The sequence below is a fragment of the Meleagris gallopavo genome, chromosome 1, assembly GCF_905368555.1.
Source record: "Meleagris gallopavo chromosome 1, MGAL_WU_HG_1.1, whole genome shotgun sequence".
NCBI classification, from domain to species: domain Eukaryota; kingdom Metazoa; phylum Chordata; class Aves; order Galliformes; family Phasianidae; genus Meleagris; species Meleagris gallopavo.
The window spans coordinates 105,295,350-105,321,808 of record NC_139404.1 but is presented as its reverse complement, the minus strand read 5'-3'; the positions used below and the strand labels follow the sequence as shown (position 1 = coordinate 105,321,808).

General features: G+C 36.5%; 1 protein-coding gene across 5 annotated transcripts in view; it reads right to left on the bottom strand.

Annotated features, from left to right (window-relative positions):
• Nucleotides 1–26,459, bottom strand: part of TTC3 (tetratricopeptide repeat domain 3) — a 61,568-nt gene that overhangs the window by 1,677 nt on the left and 33,432 nt on the right. For 4 of the 5 annotated variants that reach the window (XM_085242889.1, XM_085242898.1, XM_085242875.1 and 1 more), the window contains 24 exons: nt 25,323–25,445; nt 25,049–25,150; nt 24,297–24,389; nt 23,520–23,584; nt 22,025–22,161; nt 19,730–20,038; nt 18,637–18,900; nt 18,167–18,213; nt 16,510–16,566; nt 15,348–15,421; nt 14,610–14,765; nt 12,810–13,704; nt 11,439–11,504; nt 10,678–10,827; nt 9,360–9,499; nt 7,740–7,808; nt 6,824–6,920; nt 5,798–5,898; nt 4,767–4,860; nt 4,106–4,204; nt 1,484–1,884; nt 918–1,035; nt 539–772; nt 243–332 (listed from right to left, as the gene is read on the bottom strand). In XM_085242889.1, the coding sequence (XP_085099015.1) occupies nt 243–332; nt 539–772; nt 918–1,035; nt 1,484–1,884; nt 4,106–4,204; nt 4,767–4,860; nt 5,798–5,898; nt 6,824–6,920; nt 7,740–7,808; nt 9,360–9,499; nt 10,678–10,827; nt 11,439–11,504; nt 12,810–13,704; nt 14,610–14,765; nt 15,348–15,421; nt 16,510–16,566; nt 18,167–18,213; nt 18,637–18,900; nt 19,730–20,038; nt 22,025–22,161; nt 23,520–23,584; nt 24,297–24,389; nt 25,049–25,150; nt 25,323–25,445 (3,981 nt within the window). The remainder of the gene's footprint in view (nt 1–242; nt 333–538; nt 773–917; nt 1,036–1,483; nt 1,885–4,105; nt 4,205–4,766; nt 4,861–5,797; nt 5,899–6,823; nt 6,921–7,739; nt 7,809–9,359; nt 9,500–10,677; nt 10,828–11,438; nt 11,505–12,809; nt 13,705–14,609; nt 14,766–15,347; nt 15,422–16,509; nt 16,567–18,166; nt 18,214–18,636; nt 18,901–19,729; nt 20,039–22,024; nt 22,162–23,519; nt 23,585–24,296; nt 24,390–25,048; nt 25,151–25,322; nt 25,446–26,459) is intronic. The other variant, XM_085242882.1, reaches the window with a different exon arrangement.

Sequence of the window (26,459 nt, the reverse complement as noted above, 5' to 3'; positions counted from 1 at the left end):
TGAATTTAAGATCTAAAACTGGAAACTTTCCAAAACAGTAAGACTGCATATAGCAAGTCTTGGTGCAAAAAGTATGGAAAGGAAAACAATATCCTGCCATTCCTAACTTCAGATACTGAAGGACAAAGGGGAGGGAGAAACTTCTAAAAAGTAAAAAAACTGCATAACTGAACAGTGAGTTAGTATCGCTTAGATGCAAATGTTGACTAAGTGATTTAAGTGGTAAGAAGAAAAATCCTTACTTCTCTGTGAAAATGATGCCCACATTCCAGTTCACATGAGTCTCTGCTTAACTCATCATGGCATATGGTGCACGGATCATCGCTGGAAGGCTATACATTTAAAAAAAAAAAATTATTTGAACAAAAAGTGATTAGTAAGTTAGCAACAATTTATCATCAAACTCTCTACTTAAGTTTTTGTCCACAAAATGAAGAAGTCCTGATTATTTTTTGTCTAGTAATACTTTGATTATTTCACATCTCATAAAAAAGCAAATGGTAATAACTTGAAATTCACAATGCAGTGGAGAACTTACTATATAGTCTAGTTTTTTCCATTTAGCTTTCGGTGTTGCTCCAGCATTCCCCCACGGCTGGAGATTTGGCTGAGATGGCAATATGTTTTTACTTGAGGCGTTTTTGTGTGCAGGCCTTGCCTTGGGTGTGCTGGAAACGTTTCCTTCTGCAGCTGCTTCCTGACTCTGAGTTCCCATCTGTCCTCCTGAAGCAGATGATGCTGACTTCATAGTTCTCCCTACAGAAGTTGATGCCTAGACAGGTATTGGATAAGAGTTTTGAGCAAGTTCACAGTTCAGAGCTTGACAGCAAAGAGAAATTTATGTTCTCTTTTAGACTGTGCTGCATTATTTCCACTGTCAGAGATGCACAGTAGAAATAGCAGCAACTACAACAGACCTCATTTTGCTGGTCCAGAATGAGATCTGTCACTCTGCTTAGAATTTCAGTGGAGCTCAAACTTAATGTATTCCCACTTCTTCTTTGCACATCTTTTATGAACTTAGTAAACTCTGAACTGAAAGAAAAATAACATGATTACTGATGGGTAACACTACAGCTACTATAGGCATATTAGGAAACACTGTAGTTTCCATGTCTGACTCATAGCAGAAGAGCCTGTAAAAGATCCTAACCTCTCAACAGAACTGCAGCAAGCACCTACTTCTAACACCTCTCAACAACTAGGATCTAGCTATTGTATTCATTAAAATAAAATAACGCTACTTCTATTTGCTGGCAGCTCTAATTGAGAACATTAAGTCAACACTGTAGGTCAATTCTGATAAGGAGTATCGCAGAGAACAAGGGAAAAAACATAACATTATTTTTTTTGTGAAAAAGGAGTATTCGGTAAGAAATCAATTCTTTTTGTTCTATCTATCCATCCTTATTCTACTACCTTGATCCGTGATACTTTAGAATTTCAGTTACCAAATAGAGCATTACACGCATTAAAAAAATACCTGCTGTAGCCTGGAAATATAGTTTGTAGATGAGCAATAATATTTTCAAATGTGTTGTTTGAAGAGGGCTTCATCTGTGTAGCTGAATCATCTTGGTGGGTTTGGTTTGGCTTTATATTCTGAGTACTACTTCCTGAAACCTTCGACATAGAAGTTAGCGAAACTTTATCAGCGTATGATCCGGTCCAAGCTTTGGAGTTTGTTTTCACTGATCCATCACTTGCAGAGCAAACCTTAGAATTTGCATTTGCAGGCTTAACTCCAGCCTGGGTATTAAGTGAAGCAGTTGTTGGACCTTGATCTTCAGAGCTTGAAACTGCAGGAAGTAAAGTAGGGTGTGCAGATGCAGAGGAGTACAGGACAAGGGCTGGATCACTGACAGCAGGTCTGCTTTGCGTTCTCTACAGAATAAACAGATTCCACAAGAAAAACTAATTAAAATAAACTGAGCAGAGCTCTTGAGCATTTGCAGCATGAACTGCGCTACGTTTTGGTCACGATGAGGAACTGGAAGGTCATATCTGAACTTTTCTGCCTACGTGAAAATACCATACAAAAGTGCCCTTTCTTCTGTACTGCACATAGACAACTGGCTTGAAGCAGGATTAAAAAGAGCAGCATTCAATGTGCTACTTTTATGTATTTTGGGTTTACTAAGGAGTGAATGCTGCTGGTCAGCTGTGGTTTTTGAAGTATAGTTTGATGTTGGTGGGAGAATCACTGCTTTAACACAAGTGCCATCAATTTGAAAATACATTTACTGCTTTTAATTGGCAATATAAACAATATATAACCCAGTGCAATATTTATTCACTTATTTACTTTAAAAACAAACAACATCAGCTAAAGGCACCATGTCGAGAACCTTGGAGTTCACGTGATCCAATAAAACTTCTCTTTGAAGTAACAACTGTCTTCCATAAATGGAAAGAACTAGGGAGAACTTTTGGTGATATGTGGACAGTTGGACTGGATGATTCTGTAGGTCTTTTTCACCCTTGGTGATTCCATGACTACTCCCGTTGTTTCAGAACTTGGCTGCTCCAAGAAGGCTGCCATCTAACATGCACAAGACAGGTTGGATGGGGCCACGGGCAGCCAGATCTAGTGTCTGATTTAGTGGTTGGCGACCCTGCTCATGGCAGGGGGTTGGAACTAGATGATCTTTGAGGTTCCTTCCAACCCCAGCCATTCTGTGATTCCTTAAAATGAGAAGAAACAAATGGGAGTACATTTTGGAACAAAGCAACAGTCTACAAAAAGGCCAACTGAGTATTTGCTTGAGAATGTGCTTTTTTTTTTTTTTTTTTTTTTTTTTTTTTCAATCTGCATATAACCAACTTCTAGCTTTGCCAACAGAGATACGTAGAGATAACCTGACCTAAATCACTACCCAGTACAACAGGCTGATTTGAACATTCATAAATTTTCACATTCTTTAGAACATGGCTTTAGGTTTAGTTTTGTTGATTCTTACAGATTTGTTTATCAAATTATGTTTCTTATACCACTTTATTAAAAAATGCTAAGAATTACAGATGAAATTAAGCAGTCAAGGACAGCGACCATTTTTATCAAGCCTCTTTCATTTGGATTCAGTATTTGCCTCTTAAGGTCTCCCTGATACTGAAAGAACCACAGATACATTTTCTAAGAAGTTACTCCTCCCTCACTACAGTAAAAGCAGGTGCCAAATGCATAACAAGTGGAACAAAAATCACTCTATTTCCAAACTTCTAAAGTGATGGTAACCTAAAGAGGATAACTAAGAATATCTACAAATTCTTAAGAGTCCTGTGCCAGTAAGGAGGAGAGACCTAAACCTTAGTGGGGAATAAAAGGTATGCCAGAAAATTTAAGAGAGTATGAGTCCAGAAAAACTGTAGTGATAACCATAGTATACTACAGTTTTGGAACAAAGCCTTGGGTCGAAATTACACCAAAAACAAAGGAAAGAAAAAAACATGACTTTATGCAGAGAATACATATTTTAAAGAAGGTTTCTTTTGTGGCATCTGTGGTGTGTTTGAGGATTTCATTTTTGCATGTGCCAGGAATACATTTTACTTAGCACTTAATTCCCCTATTCTAAAGGATGACTGAACCCTTTTTGCTTTTCTCCGAACTATCCCAAGGTGCAGTAACTCACGCATGCTATTTGCCTTCATGACTGGGCATCAGCTCTGTGTCCAGGTTTCAATTTTACTTCAGTGAACGGCAGCAGTCAGGCTGCTGGCATCATCCCTGCAGCTAGCTTGACTACTTCGGCATGGTCGTGCATCTCCCCAAGCCATGCTGATAAGGAATTAAACGAGTACTGACTTACACTGACTTTATTCCTGGCACCAGAAACTATCACACATTGTTTGGAACTGACTGACATGATTTGAGCAAAGCATTTGTGGAAATGCTGACCTATAAGAAAGTGCTTTTAATAGCATTTATCTGGGATGTAGCCATTGCAGATTAATTTCCATAAATGGCTATACTGCTTTGAATTCAAGGCTATCTGTTCAAGTTCTCCATGTACATGTTCTGTAAGGGACAGCCATGCTGATGCAAACTTACAGAATTTCTTTTCAGAATTTCGGCACATACTGCTATAACACGTAAGATACATACTAAGACACTGGGAAGAGATGAAAGATCCACAGCTTCTATTTTGGTAAGGCAGTTTCGAACACCATTTTTCACCTTCTCAATTTTTTCTTCATACCCAACCTGAGGAAAGAAAACAAATTCCTCTCCAAATCAGCATTAAATAAAGCTCTTCCGGTAGTTCAAACAGTAAAAGGCAGCAGGCCTTTCACGTGACTACAATAAGACTGCCATCTCCTACAGTAACATTAATCTCTATGGAAGTACTTGCATTAATGTCTGAAAATATTTGTGAAACATCTAGCTTTTAAAACTTAGCCAAGATGTTCCATACAACTTCCCTTTTTAAAAGCCAATTTTATCATTTTTTGAAAAGCTGCATGGACTTTAAAGTTCAAAAAATACAAAAGAACTGGTAGACTTGTCAACCTGGAATTCAATAATCTTGAACAACGTGTGCAAAGGAAAGCATTTTGCCTTTCCAAAATGGAAGATATTCATTGCAACTTAAGCATATCATCAGGCCTTATAATCAAAACTTTCTTTCATCATTAAAAGAAACACAGATTGGCCTGCGGAGAAGACATTGGTGTTTTAGCAAAGGAATGCAAAATTATTAAGTTATATATTCTGTTTTAATTTCCAAAATTCAACTTATCCCTAGTTAAGAGAACTTAAGACTTACCTTTACTTTCTCCATTTGTTTCTTTATATTTGAAATAAATACTTCCCAATAATTAATCTGTGACTTTAAGTCAGGAAGTGATGAAGCTGAGCTGCTGAAATAATGAAAATTTTCAGTTAAACTCCAACATTCCCATTAATCTGTCTACTTTGCAGAAAAGAAGGCTGAGAGGCAACTGTTCCTCTCAGCAGGTTTCTGAGGACAGGATGCAGAGAGGGAAGTGCTAGGCTCTTCTCTTTGGTCACTGATGATAGGGAACAACACTGATGATGGCACAAAGCTGTACCATGGGAGGTTCAGAGTGGGCATTAGGAAAAATTTCTTTATGTGAGGGTGGTTGAACACTGGGACAGGTTTCCAAGAGAGGTGACCGATGCCCCGTGTCTGTCAGTAATCAAGAGGCATTTGGACAATGCCTTCAGTAACAAGTTTTAACTCCTGGTTAACTTTGACAGCTCTTTGATTGGTCCCCTCCAACCGAACTATTTAATCATTTTTATGACCATACTTTAACAACTTTAGTCACAGTTAAAGACTTATAGCTGTTTTAAGCTAACGTCACTTAAATTACTTGCACCTATATCCTATCCAATCTTAGAAGTAGACTCCTCAAATGTAAAATAATATTTTGGGGCAACCTAGACAGGGAGATGGAACACAGCGTATGTTTTTAAAATATTAATTCCTTGACTCTTGCCAAATGCCCAGCTGTTTTGTTTCATCACTTCTTTATTTACATTGCAGCCCTCTTCCAGTGCTACTGGATAGCAGTAACTGGAACGTTCCCAGTAGCCTCATCTTCTATGAGAGAATTAGAAGAGAAGTTTGCTGCTCACATGTTGGTAATTTAAGCCCAAAATAGAAAACCAGCTTCAGGAAAGTTGCATTTAATGACTGTGGATATTTCAGGATAGCATCACTTTCTGAGCAAAACTGACTCGTCTAGTTAAAACGATCATGATTAAACATCCAGTAATTGCTTTTGTTTAACAAGAAGTAGTACTGAAATTACTAGTGTAAACTCTCCATACCTGCTTAGTGACTTCAACATCTTGAGATTTGCTTCTGCTTTGGAAACTATGCCATTCAGTTTGCATAATTCACTTTCTTTCCAGTTTTTGAGTACTGATATCTGTAACAAAATAACAGCTTTTAAAGAAGTGCAACAAAAGCATTGCTAACACCAACGAATAAAGCCTGTATCCTCTTAAACAACAGTTTGATGATACAGCGTACAACATACACTCACAACAGAACACCAAATTAGAATCAAGGGCATTGGCAGGCCTCTGAGAAGTTAAGTAGGTTATATTCATTTCAACTGACTGCAGAATGCGTGCAGAGATGTTCCTTCCATTTGCAACTTAAAAATGCATGTGTTTGTGTATACACACACACATATATACATTTTAAGTGTTTAATGCATCCTTTTAAATGCTGTACGGTGGAAGACCAACATGGATCAACAATCTAATCTTTGCATAAAATCTCACTGCAGGTACAACTTTTCAAACCTTTTCTACGAAGAAAGAATTGTATGTCATATGGTGTATTAGAAGTCTTTCCCGCATTAAATGCTATTTTGGCAAAAGTGCTGATGTTTATCAGTAAACACCTCCTTTCAGTGAAATAACCAAATTGCATTCTGACTGTCAGATTATGAAGTAGCCATACACTCCCTAAGTATGACTTATTTTTGCAAAGGAAATCCTATTTTCCTATAATACTCACTAATGAAATGTCTTCATAACAGGGCCAAGTATGAAACTGAAATATTAGCTAAATGTTGTTTAAGGCAATACCAGAAGCCCCAAATTCTGTACAGTTATAATACTGGCCAATAATAACATACTGATGACCTGCAAAATTCTGCAGGATAACATAATGAACAGCAGTTGTCAATATTCAATTAAAACTTTTAATGTATTCTCATAAAATGTCTTAGGTGCTATTTAAAGGGAAATTGTTAAATAAGACTTCACCACTCATCTTCCCCATCCATCAGTGCAAGTGATCCAGACTGTAACAGAAGTGTTTCAGGGCTTTTTTGTTTGTACCTCTGCTTTAATAGCTCTTTTCTCATGCTCCTTGAAGTCATCTTGACTCTTCTTAATAAGTTCTTCCAGTTTTACTTTCTCATTAGCAAATTTATTACTGCAAAACAAAAAAAGGTTAAAAAAAATTGAATAACACAGCAGTATTTAAAATTGATGACATTTTAGAAGTTTTCTATGGCTATTATTTCTCCCTTCCTCAGAACAATTACTCTGCACTCATGTACATGTTGCGTCTGGCATATTATGACGTTCTTGCAGCTGTACTGCTGGCTTGATGGACATAAACTTTGGGATTTCTGAACTAAATTTCACTGTGCAACGTAATAAGTTTACAGGAGCTTGACTACTACAGTCATGTAAGTTTTATTGTTCTGAATCTGTTCACATATATTAAAAATGTATCTATAATTTAAACCCTGAATTCCAGCAACTTTTATGAAGTGTTTAGATAACTATGTATATTTAGAACTACAAATTTAGATACGTAGTATGTATGTAGTGCACCCAAATTCTAAGGGGTTCTAAAATAAAGGATCATATTATCAAGGGAAATATCTGACACGATTTTGGAAAGACAGCTTTTAATTACTGTAAAGCCACCATTCCTGGAGGTGTTCAGGAAACATGGAGATATGACACTGAGAGACATGGTCAGTGGGCATGGTAGGGATGGGCTGATGGTTGGACAAGGTGACCTTAGAGGTCTTTTCCGACCTTAATAATTCTATGATTCTGAATATCAAAAAGAAAATAATATTTACTCATGGTAAATAGAAATAAACCAGCTGAGAATAAGAGATATAAGCTGAAGTGCTTATTTTTTTTCTCATATTTCGCCCAGAGTGAAACAGACAACTCCAATAATGAAAAGCCAATAGAAAAATATAAACATTGCTGAGAGGTACAAGAGTTTTACCTGGTCTCAAGATATGTATTCAAACATGTGTTATACTGCTTCTCCTTCTCATCAATGGTCCTTGAATACCTAGAGTAATCAAATATTCATTAAGCTTGTTTTGGAAAATGTTCTCTAGCAAATACATGTCCCTCTATAACCAGAGTGACAAATATGCAGCAGTGACAATCTGTACATCTTATACATTAATACTCTAAGTGCACTTAAAATGTACTCCTAATTAAGAAGCAATGTAAGTGCTAGCTGATAATTATTCAAGAAGGATTTGGCCCAAGCTATGCATATTAAAGATAATACAATAGTATTCTATGACAGAAGTCTTCTCAAGTCTGTAAAACTGACAGAATATTAAAAACACAGAAGGGATTGACAAACTTGCTAATTAAGTCAGCTTCATCAGTTATCTGGCAACTGTTGTAAATGCTTACCTGAATTTGCAAAAAAAAAAAAAAAAAAAACAAACAAACAAAAACAAAAAAAAACCACCAAAACTAAAGTAGACATTCATATTTCACACACACAGTTACTATGAAAAAGCTTCTACCTGGCTATACAGCCAATGATAAAGTTACTTAAGACTTCTGCAGTGCTTAAAATGTTTTGGGAAAAGCTACATCAAATCACACAGAATAAGGACTGTTAAGCACTGGAATAGGCTCCCCAGGGAGGTGGTTGAGTCACCATCCCTGGATGTGTTTAAAACCCATTTGGATGTGGTACTCAGGGACGTGATTTAGCAGAGGGTTGTTAGAGTTAGGGTAGTATGGTTAGGTCATGGTTGGACCTGATGATCTTTAAGGTCTGTTCCAACCCGAGCAAATTTATGATTCTGTGTGACTTCTGAGACTGTGGTAGAAGGCTGAATGAAGCTGGTTCACATTCCTTCAGAGCCAGGAGAACTACTTGCCAGGAGAATACCTGGGTTTGCTGCACACAGGACTGTGGTAAGACATTACTTATCTAAGTTCCATGGGAGGCTCTAAAGACTTCTGTTATAGGGTCAAGAACAGGTAAAAAACAGAACAGATACATGCAGCTATGTGGTTCTTGCAGTTTTACTTCAAGCTGAGAAAGAAACAATAAGCCTAGAAAGGAAGGAAATGTGCATCCCAAAATAACCTTCAGATATGCCAAGTGGCAGAACAGATAAAAAGAGTGAAAGAAAGACGCAGATCAGAGTTTAGTCGGGTTGACTGAGGAGGATCAAGACATGAAAACTGAAATGAATTGAAAATTTAAGACCAATCATACAGCAAAAGCAGAGCACAGTGAGGAAACAATGTTAAGTCATGAAGGAGAAAAGTAACAAAGCAGTGCACATCTAAAGAAGGCTGGAAAACTGGAAGATTCTAAGTAGTGAAGAAGTAGTATTTATTAGGTTATTTAGTATTTACTAGGTTAAGTAACTATATCCAACTGACAGCACCTCTAATCCAAAAGCTGCATTTAACTTACTTATCAGAGCAAGAAGTTTGGAGTTTTCATTCTGCACACATCAAAGAATCAGTGAATATGAAATTTATCACAGTCTATTAGAAACAGCTGTATGTACTGCTGCTTTTGGGGAAAAAAAAATCAAGCAAAAGGACAATAATGTAATTCTGTGTTCAAAAATGGTACCTATCATTGGTATCCACATGCTTTTTGGCTGTGTTCCTCATTGCTTTTAAGTTCTCTTGATTTTCCTTTTTCTCCTGTTGCCATTTTTTTACTTTTATTTCTAAAGCTTGATGAAGCCACTCCACTTCTTTCTTAAATATCTAAAAGCAGAAAATAAGAAAACATTTCTGCAAACAGTATTCTATTAAAATGCAAGTTAGAGCAGATTGCTGACACATGATCAAAAGAAATGCCACTGAAATTTACAGTGACAGCCTCAATTTACTTTTAGGTCAGGTATTTAGCACAAGATTGTCTCCCTCTACTCTGCCCTTATGAGGTCCCACGTGGAGTACTGCATCCAGGCCTGAGGCCCCCAGCTCAAGAAAAAGTTGGAGTGGGTTAAGAGCAGGACACGAAGATGACCAGAGGACTGGAGCACCTCTCCTATGGAGAAAGATTGAAGGCAGCTGGCTTGTGCAGCCTGGAGAAGAGAAGGCTCCAGGGAGATCTTACAACCTTTTCAATACACAGAGTGCTTATAGGAAAGATGGAGAGAGATTTTTTACCACAGTCGTAGTGTTAGGATAAAGAAAATGGCTTTAAACTAAGAGACTGGAAATTTAAATTCAGTATTAGGAAGAAATTCTTTCTTCAGAGGGCGGTGAGGCACTGGCACAGCTGCCCAGAGAAGCTCTGGTGCCTCATCCCTAGAGGTGCCCAAGGCCAGATTGGATGGGGTCCTGGGCAGCCTGAGCTGGTGGGGGGCAGCCCTGCCCATGGCAGGGGGGTGAAAATAGATGATCTCTTTTATTAAAGAATAATGAGAGGAGATGGAAAGAATGGCTTTGGCTAACCTGATTTATTTAAATGAAAAACTCCCTTTAAATGCAGACAAATGAACACTTTGTAGCATACTCAGCTTTAACGATAAAATCAATCCAGTCAAAGTGCAAACAAGCTGATGGTGATTTCTGGAAACTACCCTTACTCCCAGATATTTTCAAAGAAACAAGTCTGTTAGACTTCCTAACAAATTAAACACTGAAAGTCCTTCTCCTCAAGAAGAGTGAAAGTGTCAACAACACAGTGCTTTTTTTATTCTTTAGAATAAGAACCAGTACCTATCCACTAGATGGATGCAACCAATTTTCTATGTTCATTTAAGTGTGTTCTTAAGACAATACACAACAATTTTCAGATCTGCTGAGTAAGACTTCAAAGCTATGAGGACCATCATTCAAGTTTCAAAAAATAGTGTTGACCCATCACAACCAATATTGTCAGCCACTGCAGTTTATATTTGCTAACCCCACTGTTGCATAGATAAAAGTGTTACCCCTTTCTCTTGAACAGTCGTCTTTATCAGCTCTTCTAAAACACTGATTTCCTCTGAGCTCCGGTTTTGTAATTGTTCATATTTTTCCTGTGCTTCTTTAAGTTGTTCTTTTAATACTTGATGCTCTTTTTCCATACGTAGAATATCTCCCTGAAAATAAATTAGTTATAGAAAGTAAATCAGAATCTACTACGCACAGAGCACAAACACTCATGACAGTCAGCTGATATTCAAGACTACGAGCATTTTTTGGTGTGTTTTTGTTGTTGTTTTGTTTGGGAGTTTTGTGGTGGTTTTGCTTTTGTTTCTTTGGGACAGAGAAATCAGTATAACAGAAATGAATATCCATGTCTGAAAAGACTGGAATACGAAGAGCCTGAAGATCATATTTTCTTATTCTGACAGACACGTAAGGTTGCCATTATTATCAGCCTGAGATGTCTCAGTCTAAATCTTCCAACTTAAATCAAACTTCAAGATTTTTTTAGAGGAAATTTCCCTAGAATATAGTCCAACATCTGAATGGCTACAGTACACAGCTCCAAAGCCTCCCTTTTATGGGCCTAAGTGAAGTTTGTAAGGACATTACAGATTGCAGCCCAACACAAACAAAAGAAAATAACCCTGAATCAAAAGTATCTTTTAGAACATCGCATTTCCAGAGAGCCTTTATCTTCATGCTACTATGAACTTGGACACTCCTTTAAACTTCTTCTAGAAATATGTAGAAATATGTAGAAATAAATATACAGGTAACTTACTTGTTGCTTCTCAAATGGATGAAAAGGCAAAGTATTAGTTTCCCTATCAGTTACTTCATTATTCACCTAGAATACAAACAATCATTAACTGATTAGAAAAATCTCCTGTTTACACATACAACTACTCTGCCAGCTCTGTTCTGGAGCTTTTATATCTAACCAACAATTTTACGAATCTAACTACATTATGAAATAGGTTAGCCTACAACGTAACAGGAAATTATGCATATATTCCCAAAATGGACTTGAAGCTATATATAATAGTACTTTTTTCCCCTACTCTTTCCCAATTTTAATTGACTGAAGCATTATACTGGGGACAATTCTTACAGTCTTCAAACACAGCTGTGCTCCATCTAGGCACATTCACTATTTGTATTCTTAAGACTGGCAAATCCAGTGTCTGGCTGCTCACGGAGCAGCTGTGTTTTGTTGCTCATGATCTATGACACAAATGCAACTCCTCAAAAGCAACTAAACTCAATGACCTTTGGAATTCGTGCTTGTTTTCTTCTAACATCCCTCGTTAAGGACTTACTGAAAGAATTGAAGTTTAAAATTTAATCATGCAATATACTGAAGATTCAGTTTATGTTACAATATTAATATGCCATTAAAATCACAGACAAATAATGGCAAATGCTTTGCCATAGCACACTTCCACAAACATATCCGTTGCATTCTGATCTTTCAAACTCTGCTAACCAGAATTCACTAAATTGAAAACTGTTGTTGTCTTCTGTTGACAGTTTGTTAAATGCGCTCAAAAACTAAAAAGAAATTCCAATTTAAAAGCCCTGCTAGCCAAGTAACTGAATTCATTTGCCAAGCCAGAACTGCTTGGGAAAGATTTCAAGTTAGTAAGTGCAAACAAATCAAGTCTGGGAAAAAAAAAATAAGGGTAACAATGAAACACGTTAACACTTTCATAATTTAAAAGGAAAAAAAAGAGATGACTGTCTCACAGCTATAAAAAGTTATTCTTTCCTTAGTAATAAGAAACAAATTAAGATGAGGAACTTCTCTACAATCATTCTTCTAGCATGCTGGATAATCTACCATAGGAACGGATGTAAGAAACTGCCATACCTGTAACACTGGAACCCTGTCACAAAGTGCATACAAAGTGCATTCTGTAACAAAAAAAAAAGTACTAGAGAACACTAAATACTATTATACAATACCCCTTGTATTTGGGTAGTTTGAAGTATTATTGCTCTTGAAACACAATAAAACAATTGACCCTTCAGGAAGTCATAAAGAAATCATCCCAAAAGGAGCTGCACCTTCCACAGCTGCAGAAACAAGATTTCAACACCATCTTTTGTCACTTGCAAGCTTTTAAAAGAGCGTTCCATTTTAATCTCTTACCTGAACAGCCACCATCCTTGTATGTGGATTGTTTTTCATTACACATATACCTCTGCTTTCTTTTTCCTTCTTAATCACCTGTATATCACATTCAGCTTCATTTGTACTATTTGCAACAGCAAAACTTTCTTCATAAAATGCGCTACTGGAGTTCTCCACCAGGCACGGCGGGTCTCTGAATGTTTCTATTTCAGCTGGTACAATGCTGCTGCTGACATATTTTCTGTCTGAAGTTGCTAATTCATCATTATCCTGATGAGCGACACCATCAGCATAAATATACCCAGGTTGCTTGGCACCATTTGACAGGAGAGGCTCTGGAGAAGTCACTGGAGATGTTCTTTCACACTGATAACCCCAGGAAGTCTGAGGCAAAAATCTGCTTTGATTCTGAATATCTTGATAAAATAAAACTTTTGACAAATAAGGCATATTCTCAACAGGATCAATATCCTGACTAAGCATTGATTGCCACGAAGCAGGCAAAGAATAGGGCAAATATTGTGGAGTCTCACAGCTTTCTAATGGTATGTCAGTAGATGTTGATATATGAGGTTGTTTAGGATAAGACAGTGGTTTGAATTCCTTAGCAGCTGGATTTAACTGTATCTTGTTCTGGAAATAATTTTCTTGCACATCACAGACAATATAATTTCCTTCTTCATTCTTTTCAGTCTCATCTCTGTTTTTATTTTCTTTAATAAGAACATCATGCCTTAAGCTAATAAAATTATCCACCATAACAAAACGATGGGATTTCAGAAGAAAAGATTTCAAACCACCCTCATCTTCTACAATCTTCCGAGCTTCTTCAGGGAAATGTTCATATTCCCCAACTAGTAACTTATTATTTAATTCCATTGGGCCATGCTCTTCCAATATTTGAGAGAAATAGCTTTAAAAAAGAAAAAGATGTAATTGCTCGTTAACAATTTCTCATACAATTCTCAAGTTCTATTTCACATGTATTTACACAGTAAAATAAAAAGCAATAAGTCTTCAGCACTACTGAAGAACTATCATTTGGAAGATGGTGTACTATCTAAGCATAAAAATTGTCTGTAATACTGGTGCTTCTTCACGTCTTACTCAGAAACCTGCAACCACCTGAAAGTATACTACATATCTTTATGTACCATCAGGACTTAATTCTGGACCTTATCCAATTATGTTATTTAGTAGGATGCTGCATCTAATACTGCTGCCTCCAAAAAGCCTGTTATTTACGTGAGACGTTACTGCATGAAATCTACATACCAGTTAAATGAGAATTGAAAGGAACAAAGAAAGAAAGTGAAGTCTAAGGAAAATATGTTTGTTGCCATCAGATGACAGGTACGTATAAAATATGCTGTTAGTAAATTGCATCAAGATATATTTTCTATGTTGTTATATGCCATAATTTTCTCATTTAGAAACGTCTACAATGAGTATTGATGAAACGAACAGTTGAATTCCACCTTCAGGTGTCAGAAATGTTGTCCTGCTCACTGGTTCAAAGTTAAACTGCAGCCTGTCATTTGACAGACTTCCTTTATTCCTTACAAGCAGATTCACAAGTTTGAGTTCAAGGCCTCAATTTTTCTGCACTCATCCAAAATTATGGAGTTTTCGTGTTTGTAATCATCAATCAGTTCTACAGTAGGCATCAAAGATACTTAATTCTGATTACTTCCATCCACAAGATATTTCTTGGAATACTGTAGCATTAATTCTCTAACATAAAGATACAGAATTTATATGCATTTAAGCTGAAATAGTAAAACTTTTAAACTGCTAACCACAGAAACGCATACGTACTCATATAAACTTTCACAGGTTTGATTTAGATTAGCATCCAGTCTTTGATAGCTGTTACTGTTTGAAATGTCATACACAGCTTCAAATTCCTCTAGTTGCCCCCGAAGATATTCTGGGATTATACACGGTTCATAATATGTAAAATCTCTACAGAGTCTATAAAAAAAAAAAAAAAAAAAAAGAGACTCAATGTCTCTGAAAATAATGACATTCTTCACATACACTGAGAAGAGTATTACCACATAGCAGCTACACAGATGCTAAGAAATATCCCAGTAGCAAACATTTTCTAACAAGTGAACTGGTAAACTTCTTAAATTGAGAATAACCAGTAACTAACAGTAACTAATGGTAATGAAGCTTAGCTGTCTCCTAGCAGCTGCTCATCATCTGACAAATTTATCAATTAATTTCTTTCTACAATAAAGTGGAACAGAAAGAAGATAAGAAGTTACATGAAAGACTAGCTTTCAGCCTAGAAGCCTTACTGGGATGTGACCTGCTCATTATTTGATTACCTCTTAGATCACTAACATCTTAAAAACTCTAGTATCCATCATACCTGTCCCAGAAGCAGAAAAGTAATGGCTCTCTGGAAGCTCAAATGAAGGTCATTTCATGAAAGACTGAGATATGAACCCAGACTTTCTAAGGTGTTTCTAAGCCTGTCTTCTCTGGTACCTGCAAAGTACTTTGGAGCTTGGGCAACAAAAGTAAATGATGCGTGATGATACTTACAATGTATTTTCTTCTATAAACGTATTTTCTTCTTGTGGTGCTGTACTAACTCCACTGGATAATACTAAAACAGACTAATTAAAAACAAATTATTACTTTTCATCTTGGAAAATGATCCAATGTAAAGAGCATGAGTAACTTGCTTACACAGAACCTTGTTCTGTAATTTTATTGTGTTCAGACGCGAGACATTGAATGGCAAAACACTCAAGTACAATTATCTGCATTAAGCCACATCGAGAAGCCTCTTTATTTTAAATTATTAGCTTCTTCAGAGCTTACTTAAAACATATCATACTGCAGTATTCCAACAGTCCAACCTATCTTTTTTAATTTTTATTTACAGGTTTCATCTAAATCTAGACGTGCTTGATTTTTTGCTGAGTTCTGGTAAGACACACAGCTTCCTTTTACGGCAGTTTTGCCTACTGCAACACATCAATTGAATTTTTAGAGATCTCTTCCTAGAAAAAAGAAAGGATCATAATTTTTGTCCTGAAATTTGGGCAAAATTATAAGATGTTGGGGGCACAGAGGAAATCAAGATGACTGCAATAAAGCAAGATTCTAGAAAAGCGGGACAAGAGATGCTGTGTTTGGGATTCGATATTGTTTCTAGCAAAATCTATAAAATACTGAATGAAGTTTTATCTTAGCACTTAAGCACCTGCAACTTCAGTCTGGGTCCATAAAAATGATCAGAAAGGCAGACAGAGACAAAACTTCAGGTTTATCTCCTGAGGACTGGTAAATAGTTCTTTGTCACATTTGCTATTTATCCTTGGCAAGTAAAATGGAACTGAAATATCAATTATATAGTGCAGTCTGTGATTTATATTCACTGATTATTTCTCCTGTGGAAGTTAAGATCAAAATGTGAGGACAGTGGACAGACTGAAGTTACTACCACACAGAACCCAAAATCTTCCTAAATAACAACTTCTTTTTTACATGCAGAATCATCTTTTATACTGACCAATTCAAACTGTAATAAAATAACTAGAACAGTATTAACTGAGTCTTAACATATTTCCACTAGAGGAAAAAAAGCACTTCAAGAAGGAGCTTCCACGACATATTTACTGAAACCACCCTTATAGATCTGACCTCCAGTAACTCTGAAAGAAAACCATTCATAGTAAGCAGCTATAAAGTTACTGACCCGTGAGTCTTTATAGTTCTTCTTTCTGCTTTTGTTTTTAACTTTGATACCATTAGTCTGAAACAGAAATAAATAAAATTATTATGTAAAACAATAATAATAAAATGATGATGCATTTCCAAAATCAGTCCATAAATTTAAAAGTCTCGTATTAAAATTCTGATTCTGGTTTGACCAGGAAGACTTCCAAGGTTAAGTATGCATTGCCATCTTGTCCCTCCCTCCTATGTTCCCATCTGAACAATACAAAAAGGAGCACAGCTTTGCAAAATCTTATCATTTAGTTCCTTTTCATCATTTTGCTCCTTGAACACTGAACAGAATATAGACAGAACAGTGTACTGTCTTAGCAGTTTGGATGCCTACTCACTACTTATATCTGAAATTGCATATTTAGACAGCTGCGAACCTGTGGCAACACAGATTTTTGGAGGGAACAAAAACAAACAGCTGTCAGAAGTTTCTGTCACTTCAAATTCCTCTTCACTTTTTAATAAGACTTCATTATATATTAACATAACTTTACTAACAATAATTTAATTACAGTACTAGAAATCATTTTATTTTAGGACATAATTAGGAATATGAAATAGAATATATTGTAGCAGGTTTTATTTAATTCTTGAATTTCTAATTCATCCAATGAAAGAGCAAGGAATTTCACATCTCATCATCATTTACATTAATTAATAACTCGCAAAGTTTATTCTGTATCAAAAGCAAATCTTGGTTTTGTATAGATAAATTTATCTGCAGGCTAGAATAGTTCTAACTGAGAGTGCTTCAAACACATAATTAACTGAAATGGCATATTCCTGCCAGTGAGGATTGTAATTAACATACTAACCAAAAAGTGATTCAGAACGATACATAGTTTAAGAGTTCTGGGTTTAATCTGAAAAGCATCAGTAAAAGTTGTTCACTACAAGTGCTAAGTATATCTCACTTCAAATTTACTACGCTTTTTAGCAGAATGATCTTCTAATTCCATCCTTACAACTTAATGACATCTGAAAGCAAAGTTGGGTTACATCACTCTCTCATGTGTTGCTTTGGATGCTAAAATACACAGTACAGTTAGCACCTGAAATTCTTCAGGTTTTAATTAAGCACTCAAGGAAAAATGATGCTTCATGTCAGTCATAGTAAATATGCAGGCAGGCAAGTTACTAAGAGCCTCTGCCTGTAAACTGGGCACACCTTCTTTTTCCTCCCAATTCCTCTACATTTCTTCTAGAGAGATCTTTTCAACTTAATACCAAACTGCTGTGAACATCACTCCCATACACCATATCTGCCCTATCCAGAAGGGGCACTGTAGCACATTACTGTAGTCTCGCTCGCTTTCACTGTAACTCTCTCACCTTCATCCTTGAAATGTGCATACTCTAAAAGCTATCCTGTTGGTTTAATCGAAGAGAAAATCCTATACAAATACTATACTTACAGAAGAAAAAGAGTATGCAATGCATTACTAAAGGACAAAGGCTATTTTAAAAAGCCTCAAAGTGTAAGTCTCTAATCAGGTCTAAAGGATGATGTTAAATAAAAAAGTGAAGAAATGCAAGTGTCTCATTCGTTTTTGCACATTTTTCTCAACACCAAACACTTATTTGTTTCTGATCTTATATCAGAATGCATACTTAGGTTAACATACCAATATATCTTCATTTCGGTGCTTCTTTAATATGATGGTAGGGTTGTCTATGAAAGGATAATAAAAAAATCACACTCAAACTGGAATATCACTATTCAGTGTAATTCACAGCTGTGAGCTGTGCAATCACAGTAATAATTATTATACTCCATCAAACACCACTGAAGTATCACATCTCAAAGATTTGTTACAGAATCTTTATGCTTAAAATTAAATACTAATTCTGTATGGACTGCATATACGCATAGACTTACGTGCTGGCACATGATACAAACAGCAGAATGTAGCCTACAACAGAATGCCTTGGTTTTTTTTAAGACTATAATAGTACTTTAAGCACTGAACACACAAGTTCATATGTATGAGGTTAGCAATTAAAGACAATTCAGCTTTTACAGAGTATATCAAATGAAGTGTAAAAAGCAGACAAGATTCAATGCTTGTAAGAATGGAGACCTTTGCATACTTACCTGTCTTATTAAAGAATTCATCTAAAGCTTGATGAAGAGATGGAAAATTTTCTCTGTTGTCTTCTAATAGCCATATAAAACAACGAACTTTTTCTAGAGGTGGTTTTAAAAAATAGTCAAGAATTTCTTTGCTTTCAGAACTATTTGACACATAGTCAAATTTACTACCATACTTCTCATTCCAGAGTGCAGATAAAATAGAAAAGTCAAGATGTTTTAAAAATTGTCCATACTGAAGGATAAAGTTCACTGTAGCTGTCAACCCTAGAAGAGCAGAAAAAAGCCATCATTTCATTTCAGCCTCACAGTTTGTTTTGTTTCTAAGGGCATATTCTTCCTGAAAGAAGAACAGTTTGTTCCTAAAATTAAATATATGGTAGATTAAATGGATTATGTAAAACCTTTTTAATCTTGTAAATGAAAGCTAACGCGGCAAATTAACTTTATATTAATTATACTCTCGGTCAACAAGAAGTATAATACATCTGAACAAATTCTTTGAAGGACATGGACACGCTAGAATACAGAATCCTTGTTGAAGTTTTTGGCATCCTAAGTCCATTCTGCGAGTAAACAGAAGCTTTTATCTTCATACAAGTATAATTTCAACAGCAAACTACGCAGCAAGGCAACAATACCAAAGAATACGAAAATGAATTTCTTCCAAGTTAAACAATCAGATAAAATCAAATGATCAAAAAAAAAAAAAAAATCACCACGATACACTTTCCAGAAACAGATTAAATAGATAAATATTCTCATTTAAGCCTACTCAGGAATTTAGGATGTAAGAAAAAAATATATATCTATATTGTTTCTTTCTCTCAAAGCCTCGCATTCAGTAAAATGCTTTACTTCTTCTGGAAAGTTTGTCTCTGCAGAGATAAGAGATGTTGCTGCTCTTATCAACAGCTGTATCTACTTCTCCAGAAATCCTGCTAATGATCAAGTAAATGAAAAAGAAGAAAATTTTACTTCACCCTTTAAATTTAAGAAAGCAAAATTGGGAAATAGGGAGATTATTTTTTCACCTGTAGCTTGAACAACAATGAGCAGGTAAGTTCTTGTGCTACTGCATGAACACACAGCTTACCCAAATCATTAAGGTGTTTCATCCACCTCTGTAACTTGGGATCCACTTCCTCCAGCTCACTCAGGACACGGATAAAACCCCTTGTTTTCACTCTGTTTTCTTCCTGAATCAAGTAACTGATGAGCTGTTCCACCACAACATGTGACATACTGCTAGTTTTGCAATATGATGTGTAATCCTCTTCACTGATTACAAACCAGGAAAGTAATTCCTTTAACAGCTTGGAGGCATCACGAACAGCTGTTTTTATCTGCTCTGCATTTTGAATGATACGTTGCAGGACTTGATCACCAGCATAAGCTGCATAACCTACAATGGGATTTAAAAACAAACAAGAAGATTTCATTCTTTTTCCTATTTGTTTTTTTTTTGTTTTTTTTTTTAAAAACGGTTGAAAACATCAATTCTTAAGACAGATATATCCTGCTAAAAAGCCTGCCTCTTCCTTTCTTACAGCCTTCTTTTAGATATCAAAAAGCTGACTCAGTTCGCCCCATAGCCTTCCCCTCTCCAAGCTGAACAGCCCCAGCTCTCTCAGCCTGTCCTCATAGGAGAGGTGTTCCATCCCCTGGATGGATCATTTTTGTGTCCCTCCTCTGGACGCACTCCAACAGCTCCATGTCTCTCCTGTGCTGAGAACTCCCCATCTGGATGCAGTACTCCAGCTGAGGTCTCATCAGTGCAGAGCAGAAGGGCAGCATCACCTCCCTCACCCTGCTGGCCACGCTTCTTTGGATACAGCTCAGGATGTGGTTGGCTTTCTGGGCAGTGAGGGCACACTGCTGCTTGCCATTCACCAATACTCCCAAGTACTTTTCATCAGGGCTGTGCCCTGTCCTTACATCTTCCATTTTGCTGATAAGTGGGGGCTGCCATGACCCATGGGCAAGACCTTGCACTTGGATTTGTTGAATCTCATGAGGTTCTCCTGGGCCCACTGCTTGAGTCTGTCTAGGTCTCTCTGGATGGCATCCTGTTCCTCAGGCGTGTCCACTGCACCACACAGCTTGGTGTCATCCACAAACTTGCTGAGGATGCACTCAATTCCACTGATGAAGGTATTAAAGAACATCAGTCTCATTACTAACCCCAGAGGGACACCACTTTTCACTGATCTCCATCCAGGCACTGAGGACCAGGACCACCACTCTGGGTACAGTCTCCTTATCAGTTCCTTGTCCATCACAGTCCACCCGCTGAACACACATCTCTCCAATTCGGAGAGCAGGATATTATGGGTGACCTTGTCAAAGGCCTTACTGAAGTCCAGATAAATTATATCACTGATTTTTTCCTTTGTCCACTGCCACAGTTATGCCATCATGAAAAAACATAAGTCTGGTCAGGCAGGATCTGCCCTTGGTGAAGCCATGCTAGTTATCCCATGCCACCTTCCTCTCTCTCAGGTGCCTTAGTTTAGCTTCCAGGAGAATCTGCTCCGTGGCCTTCCCCAGAAATGAGGTGAGGTTGACAAGGTCGATAGCTCCCCTGGGTCATAGTTTCTACCCTTGTTAAAGACAGGTGTGATATCTCATTCTTTTTTCCAGTCACCAGGGAGTTCTACCTTTAGTACAAGTACTGTGTTCTTAGAAGTTTTAAGATCACTGAGGTCAACCCATAAACACAAAACTGAATGCTATGCAGCAGATCTAAGGATTAAAAATAAAGATATGCCATAAGAAAGTAGATATCTAAACTTAAAAAAAAACAAACAAAAATACCTACAAGTGATCTGAACATAATTTTATAAAACCACAAGAAACAAAAATAGTAATCTACACTGCTAATGGAAGGGCCACTCTCAAGCAAAATGGTTAAAGAAGAAAAAAACTAAAAAGACAGCAAATGAGAGGTTTATATGGAGAAACTGTCGGGATGTGAGCCAGCAGCACCTCTGTGATATGCCACTTAACAGGCAGCAAGGCTCTGGAGAACTCTGAGTCTGGTTGAGTATGGGACGAAAAGTCCTCTGAGAATCTGATGAGATTCCACAATTTCTTACAGCCTTTACTGCTGCAGAAACAAGAATATAAATTCCTTAAAAAGGACCTTAAACGCCCATACAATAACAACTTAAAGTTATTTAGAAATTAAAACCAAAACTGAAATAAAAATAATCTTAAGGGGAAGTCAAGTCCCTAAGGGAAGATTGTGCAGGTCTTCAAGGGTGGTGGTGGGAGAAGCGTGCTCAATATTAATAATCTGTTCTTCCGTTATCGTTTGATTTAGGACACCCAGAACATTACCTATGGTATCTTCTGCTATCTTAACACAGCAATCTGTACTTCTACATACCACTGCGATTACGGTATTGCGACTGTTCATTTCGCATCTGATTTTCTTCTATTTTCTGTTTAGAAGAATTCAGTGCATCTTCCTGTGCACGTTTTCTTCGTATTTTTTTTTCTTCTTTCCTTTTTAACTTCCTAAAACTGATAAAAACAATTAAGCAGTGAATCTAGTGTTACTTGAGATAAAGGTGCCTAACTCCTTTGGTAAATTTTTTCCATGTCTTACAACAGTTATACACTTCCATGCTACTGTAAAATATGGTTTGGAAGAGTATAAATATAGTCAAGCTACTTCTTGCTTAAGTTAGTAACAGATCACAAACATTCATGAGTCAGGTATGCAATGGGGAAATTTTCCTCAAAATTCCTGAAGAAATTTTTACTCTCGTTAATAACATCTGAATTAGGATTAAATACCTGAAATAAACTTTTTTTTTTCTTAATTTTTACTCAATATTTTGCACCAAACATTAACTTTTGGATTTCCTTGTCAGCTTTGTCCCTTTGGCTTGTTAATTATAATTCTACTTGAACAAGAAGCATAAAAACAGTTACATTAAAGGCACATGCATCAACCTTATTACACAGCTTTATTATATGCAGTTTTCATTCAGACTTTCTAAGCAACAAGATAAAGTTTGCTAGACAGATTTCTCTTCCACACAGTTAAAATCTTGCTGAGTTCTTCAAAGTTCTTAGCAACGAAAGAATAGAACACTTGCAACCTCAGACTGAAAATGAAGGTGGTATTCTAATCCAGCTGCACTCAACTTGAAACACTGTATTTTTAATCAGAACACGCAGCCCACTACGAGGAGTAACAAACGCCCACTCCTTCAGCATTCCAATTGTTGAGCATCTTACAAATGAAGGACATACACAGAGAGCCTACAAATCACACTCTTCCCAAACAACGTGTTATTTCACCACACGCAGATTTCACAGTGAGATCAGGTTTGAGCGAGATGGACTTGAAGATGATTACAGCCATTTACACTCAAAAGCCACTGGCTGAAATTGCTGGGAAGTCTGTGGTGCAATGGGCAACGTATCCCTCAGTACAGACCTGTGGCAAATTAGTTTTGTATTAACACATATTTTATATGTTTGAAAAGAGTCTCCAGTGACCAAAATAAAAATATTGTTTTTAAAATGTAAGACCACTGGAGAGTTACCAATAATTTCTTCAGCCATACCAATCAATTCTCTCCTGTGATCACACTGTAAAACGAAAGCACAGAGCTACAGGTTTATAAGTTAATTTAAATAATTTTATGATTGGATTCTTAGGTACTTTTACTCACCCTTTTAGCTGATTTAATTTTCTATTAAAACAGAATCAGTTCATTCAAATACATGTTTTCAGAGGCAAAGGACAAGAATAGCTTTCCAAAGTATTTGTGGTGTTTTAGCAATTCTTTAAAAGGCAGGAAGTTCAATCCTAGAGAAAACTTTTCCTCAAATTCATTCAGCTCACTCTTAAATGTTAAAGAGCTTACCTTGAACATTTCTGTTTAATAATGGCTCTTGGTGGTTCCTTGGGTTTTGTGATCTTTTGTTCAAACTACAAAAAAGTGACATCATATTAAATCTGGATTGCAATGCAGCATCGATTTTTCCTGAAACCCAACAAAATTTGATGCTTTGGAAAGCAATAAAAAATAATACTACCACAGTGACTATGCACACTTGAAAGCTACCTATGCCTCATGAAGGTCTACATGAAAATATCTTCATCAAACATTACAATTCAGCACACAGCAATAGGATTTTACATGCAAAAAAGACAGGCGGAACGGTAGCACAAAGTCAGAAAGTACTGGATACTGTTTATCTGCACTAGCAAACAGGAAGAAAACTTTACAGTATCTTTTCTTACTTCTCACACACCAACGCTGGTCAAGGAAGAACCCATCTCCCCAAGACACTGCAGGGGATAAGCACCTCATCCCAACAGGAGTATTTTATCTAGTAAGACGAACGCTAAGTTAAACTAATAAAGTTCCTTCCATGTCTTCCAGATAAAATATAAAACACAGCTCTAGTACTCCTCAATGACAGCTGCAACCAAAACAATAAGGTAACGTCCACTGCAGCAAGTTAAGAAGAGAGCAGGCAATTTAAGTTCCTAGCAATGCTCAGAGTCTGTAGTGAAGATAATTCTTATCGATGAGTTTGCATATAACTTGTGAGTTACATTATCATCTTCACTTTATCTTCTTCACCAGAGTAAATATGTTAAAGCTTTTCATATTTTTTTATAAACTTTTACTTACTTCACATTTCACCAAACCAGAAGAACTGAAAATAACTATTTTTGAAATAAGGCCTGTACAGTCAGGAGTGAAACATAATTCTTGAAGAAAATCCTGCAGGAGAAAAAGATAAACACAAAAACCTGCAAATTCATGCAAATCCTATATTCTCATACAGATTAGAACTTCTTTATTTGAGGTGACTGATGTAATTAAAGCTAGCATAGATTTAGACTCCTACTGGATGAAGAAAGCAAATCACTCACAGCTGTCTAGGCAAGGAATTCCAACCAAAAGGGCCCTAGACCTGTGGCAAATACCTACTATTCAAAAAGCAAAGGCCCACCTCCAGCTTCAGTTTCAGGAGTCAACTTTAAGACCACTACTTTATGTACTCATACCCTCCCAGAATTTCCTTTTATTTCAGATTGATTGCCAATATAGTCTTCCATAAAATTACTTCAGATATAATAGATGTCAAATTGCTTCTTCAACAACAAGACCTTACAAGGAATAAATTTTCTCATGGAAGAACATAAATAACGCCAGAAAAACAGGCTAAGCACATCCATGCTTTTCTTCTGTAAATGAAAGCAAGCTTTGCCAATCCTTGCATATTAGGCCATTCAGCAAGAGAATCCTCTTTCCTCTCTTCCTGTCAAATGAGTAGAATACGTAGCTGTAGAACCTCCCTTATCACAAACAAAAAGAATGTTGTAATACTGACTGGACAAAGAAGAAATACAATGCTTCTAGTCTAATACAGCTCTTACCTTGTCATTCTTATCACTGTAGTTTGTAGTTTTCAACTTTTTCCAACAGTTGGTATGAAACTCCACTCTACATTGCTGACAGCAAGTCATACGTATAAAACCCTAGCAGTGGAAAATAATACAAATTTAGCATCTTTAAAAACACAGAAAACAGTGCATAACTTAACAGAAGATATGATAAAATGTTGTATTCATAGCTCTCTAATATGGAAAAGGACTGAAAGCAGGAAGATACAAAGTTTTATTTCCCAAATCCCCTTGAACTAAAATATACCTTAAAGTCTGGATCTGTAAAAAATATTTGGATTTTGGAGTGGCCATGGCAATGCTGATAGCGACAAACTCCATCTGGTTCTGGAGGGAATTTGCATTCCTCAATGCAGTTCTTTAAGAACAACTGAAAAACACAAAGTGATAGAAGACAAATTGTACAGAAACCAAGAGGAGATCAATTGTTTTCTTCTAGGGAACTTTGCAGTGAAACAGACATCTCTTTTTGAACAGCAGGCAACTAATACCAAAAGAACAACTCTCTCATAGTGAAAGCCATGCAAGAATGTTCTTTCACACCAAAATATTCAAAAGTTCATTTGAACTGCTATCAACTAAGTATACTTCCCTGTATGCAAGAACAAGCTTAACAATTCCAATAGCATGTGAATACTTATATATTCAATTACCAAAAATGATAAGCCAGACTACCCCAATACAACATGATGAAAATTGACTGCTTGTTCCTGCCATTTCATACCACCTCTGGGATCTGGGTTATAACATTAAGTACATTCCTAGGAACAGCTCAGACCTGGCTCTGCAATGGAGCTAATGAGGTCTCCCTCAGCAGCGTGAGGTACATTACAGTGGCTTTGTGCAAAGTATGTACAAGTTCCATGGAGTTGGAACTGGCCTGAAATTAATAAAACGCTATTAGAAATAAATAAATGCCCAATCACAGCCTCTAGATATTTGTATGACATTCTCCAAGAGTCTATAATCATAATAATCATCAGTAATAAACATAGAAGAAATTTTAAAGCTTTTCAATGCAACACAGTAGTTTTTATTCCTATAACCACAGATAGATTTCTTTACTCAAACAAGAAATTTTACCATATGGCTCCCATTACAATCAGTTACCAAGAACTACAGAAAGCCACTTTTTTGTTTTAAACACATATCACTTACACAACTCCACATTTTTGCTAATTCTAACTTCTAATTTGTTCTCTCTAGCTTTACTCTCATATAGCCTTTATATCTACCCAAAACAAAGTTTAATAATATGCAATCCATGAAGAACTTGGAGCAGATTAGAACTACATTACTACATAAAAATACCCAAGCACAGACTCTTAAACAGAGTTTATGATTTAAGTAGCATGCCTTCTAAGAGTACAATTTTGCCATCATA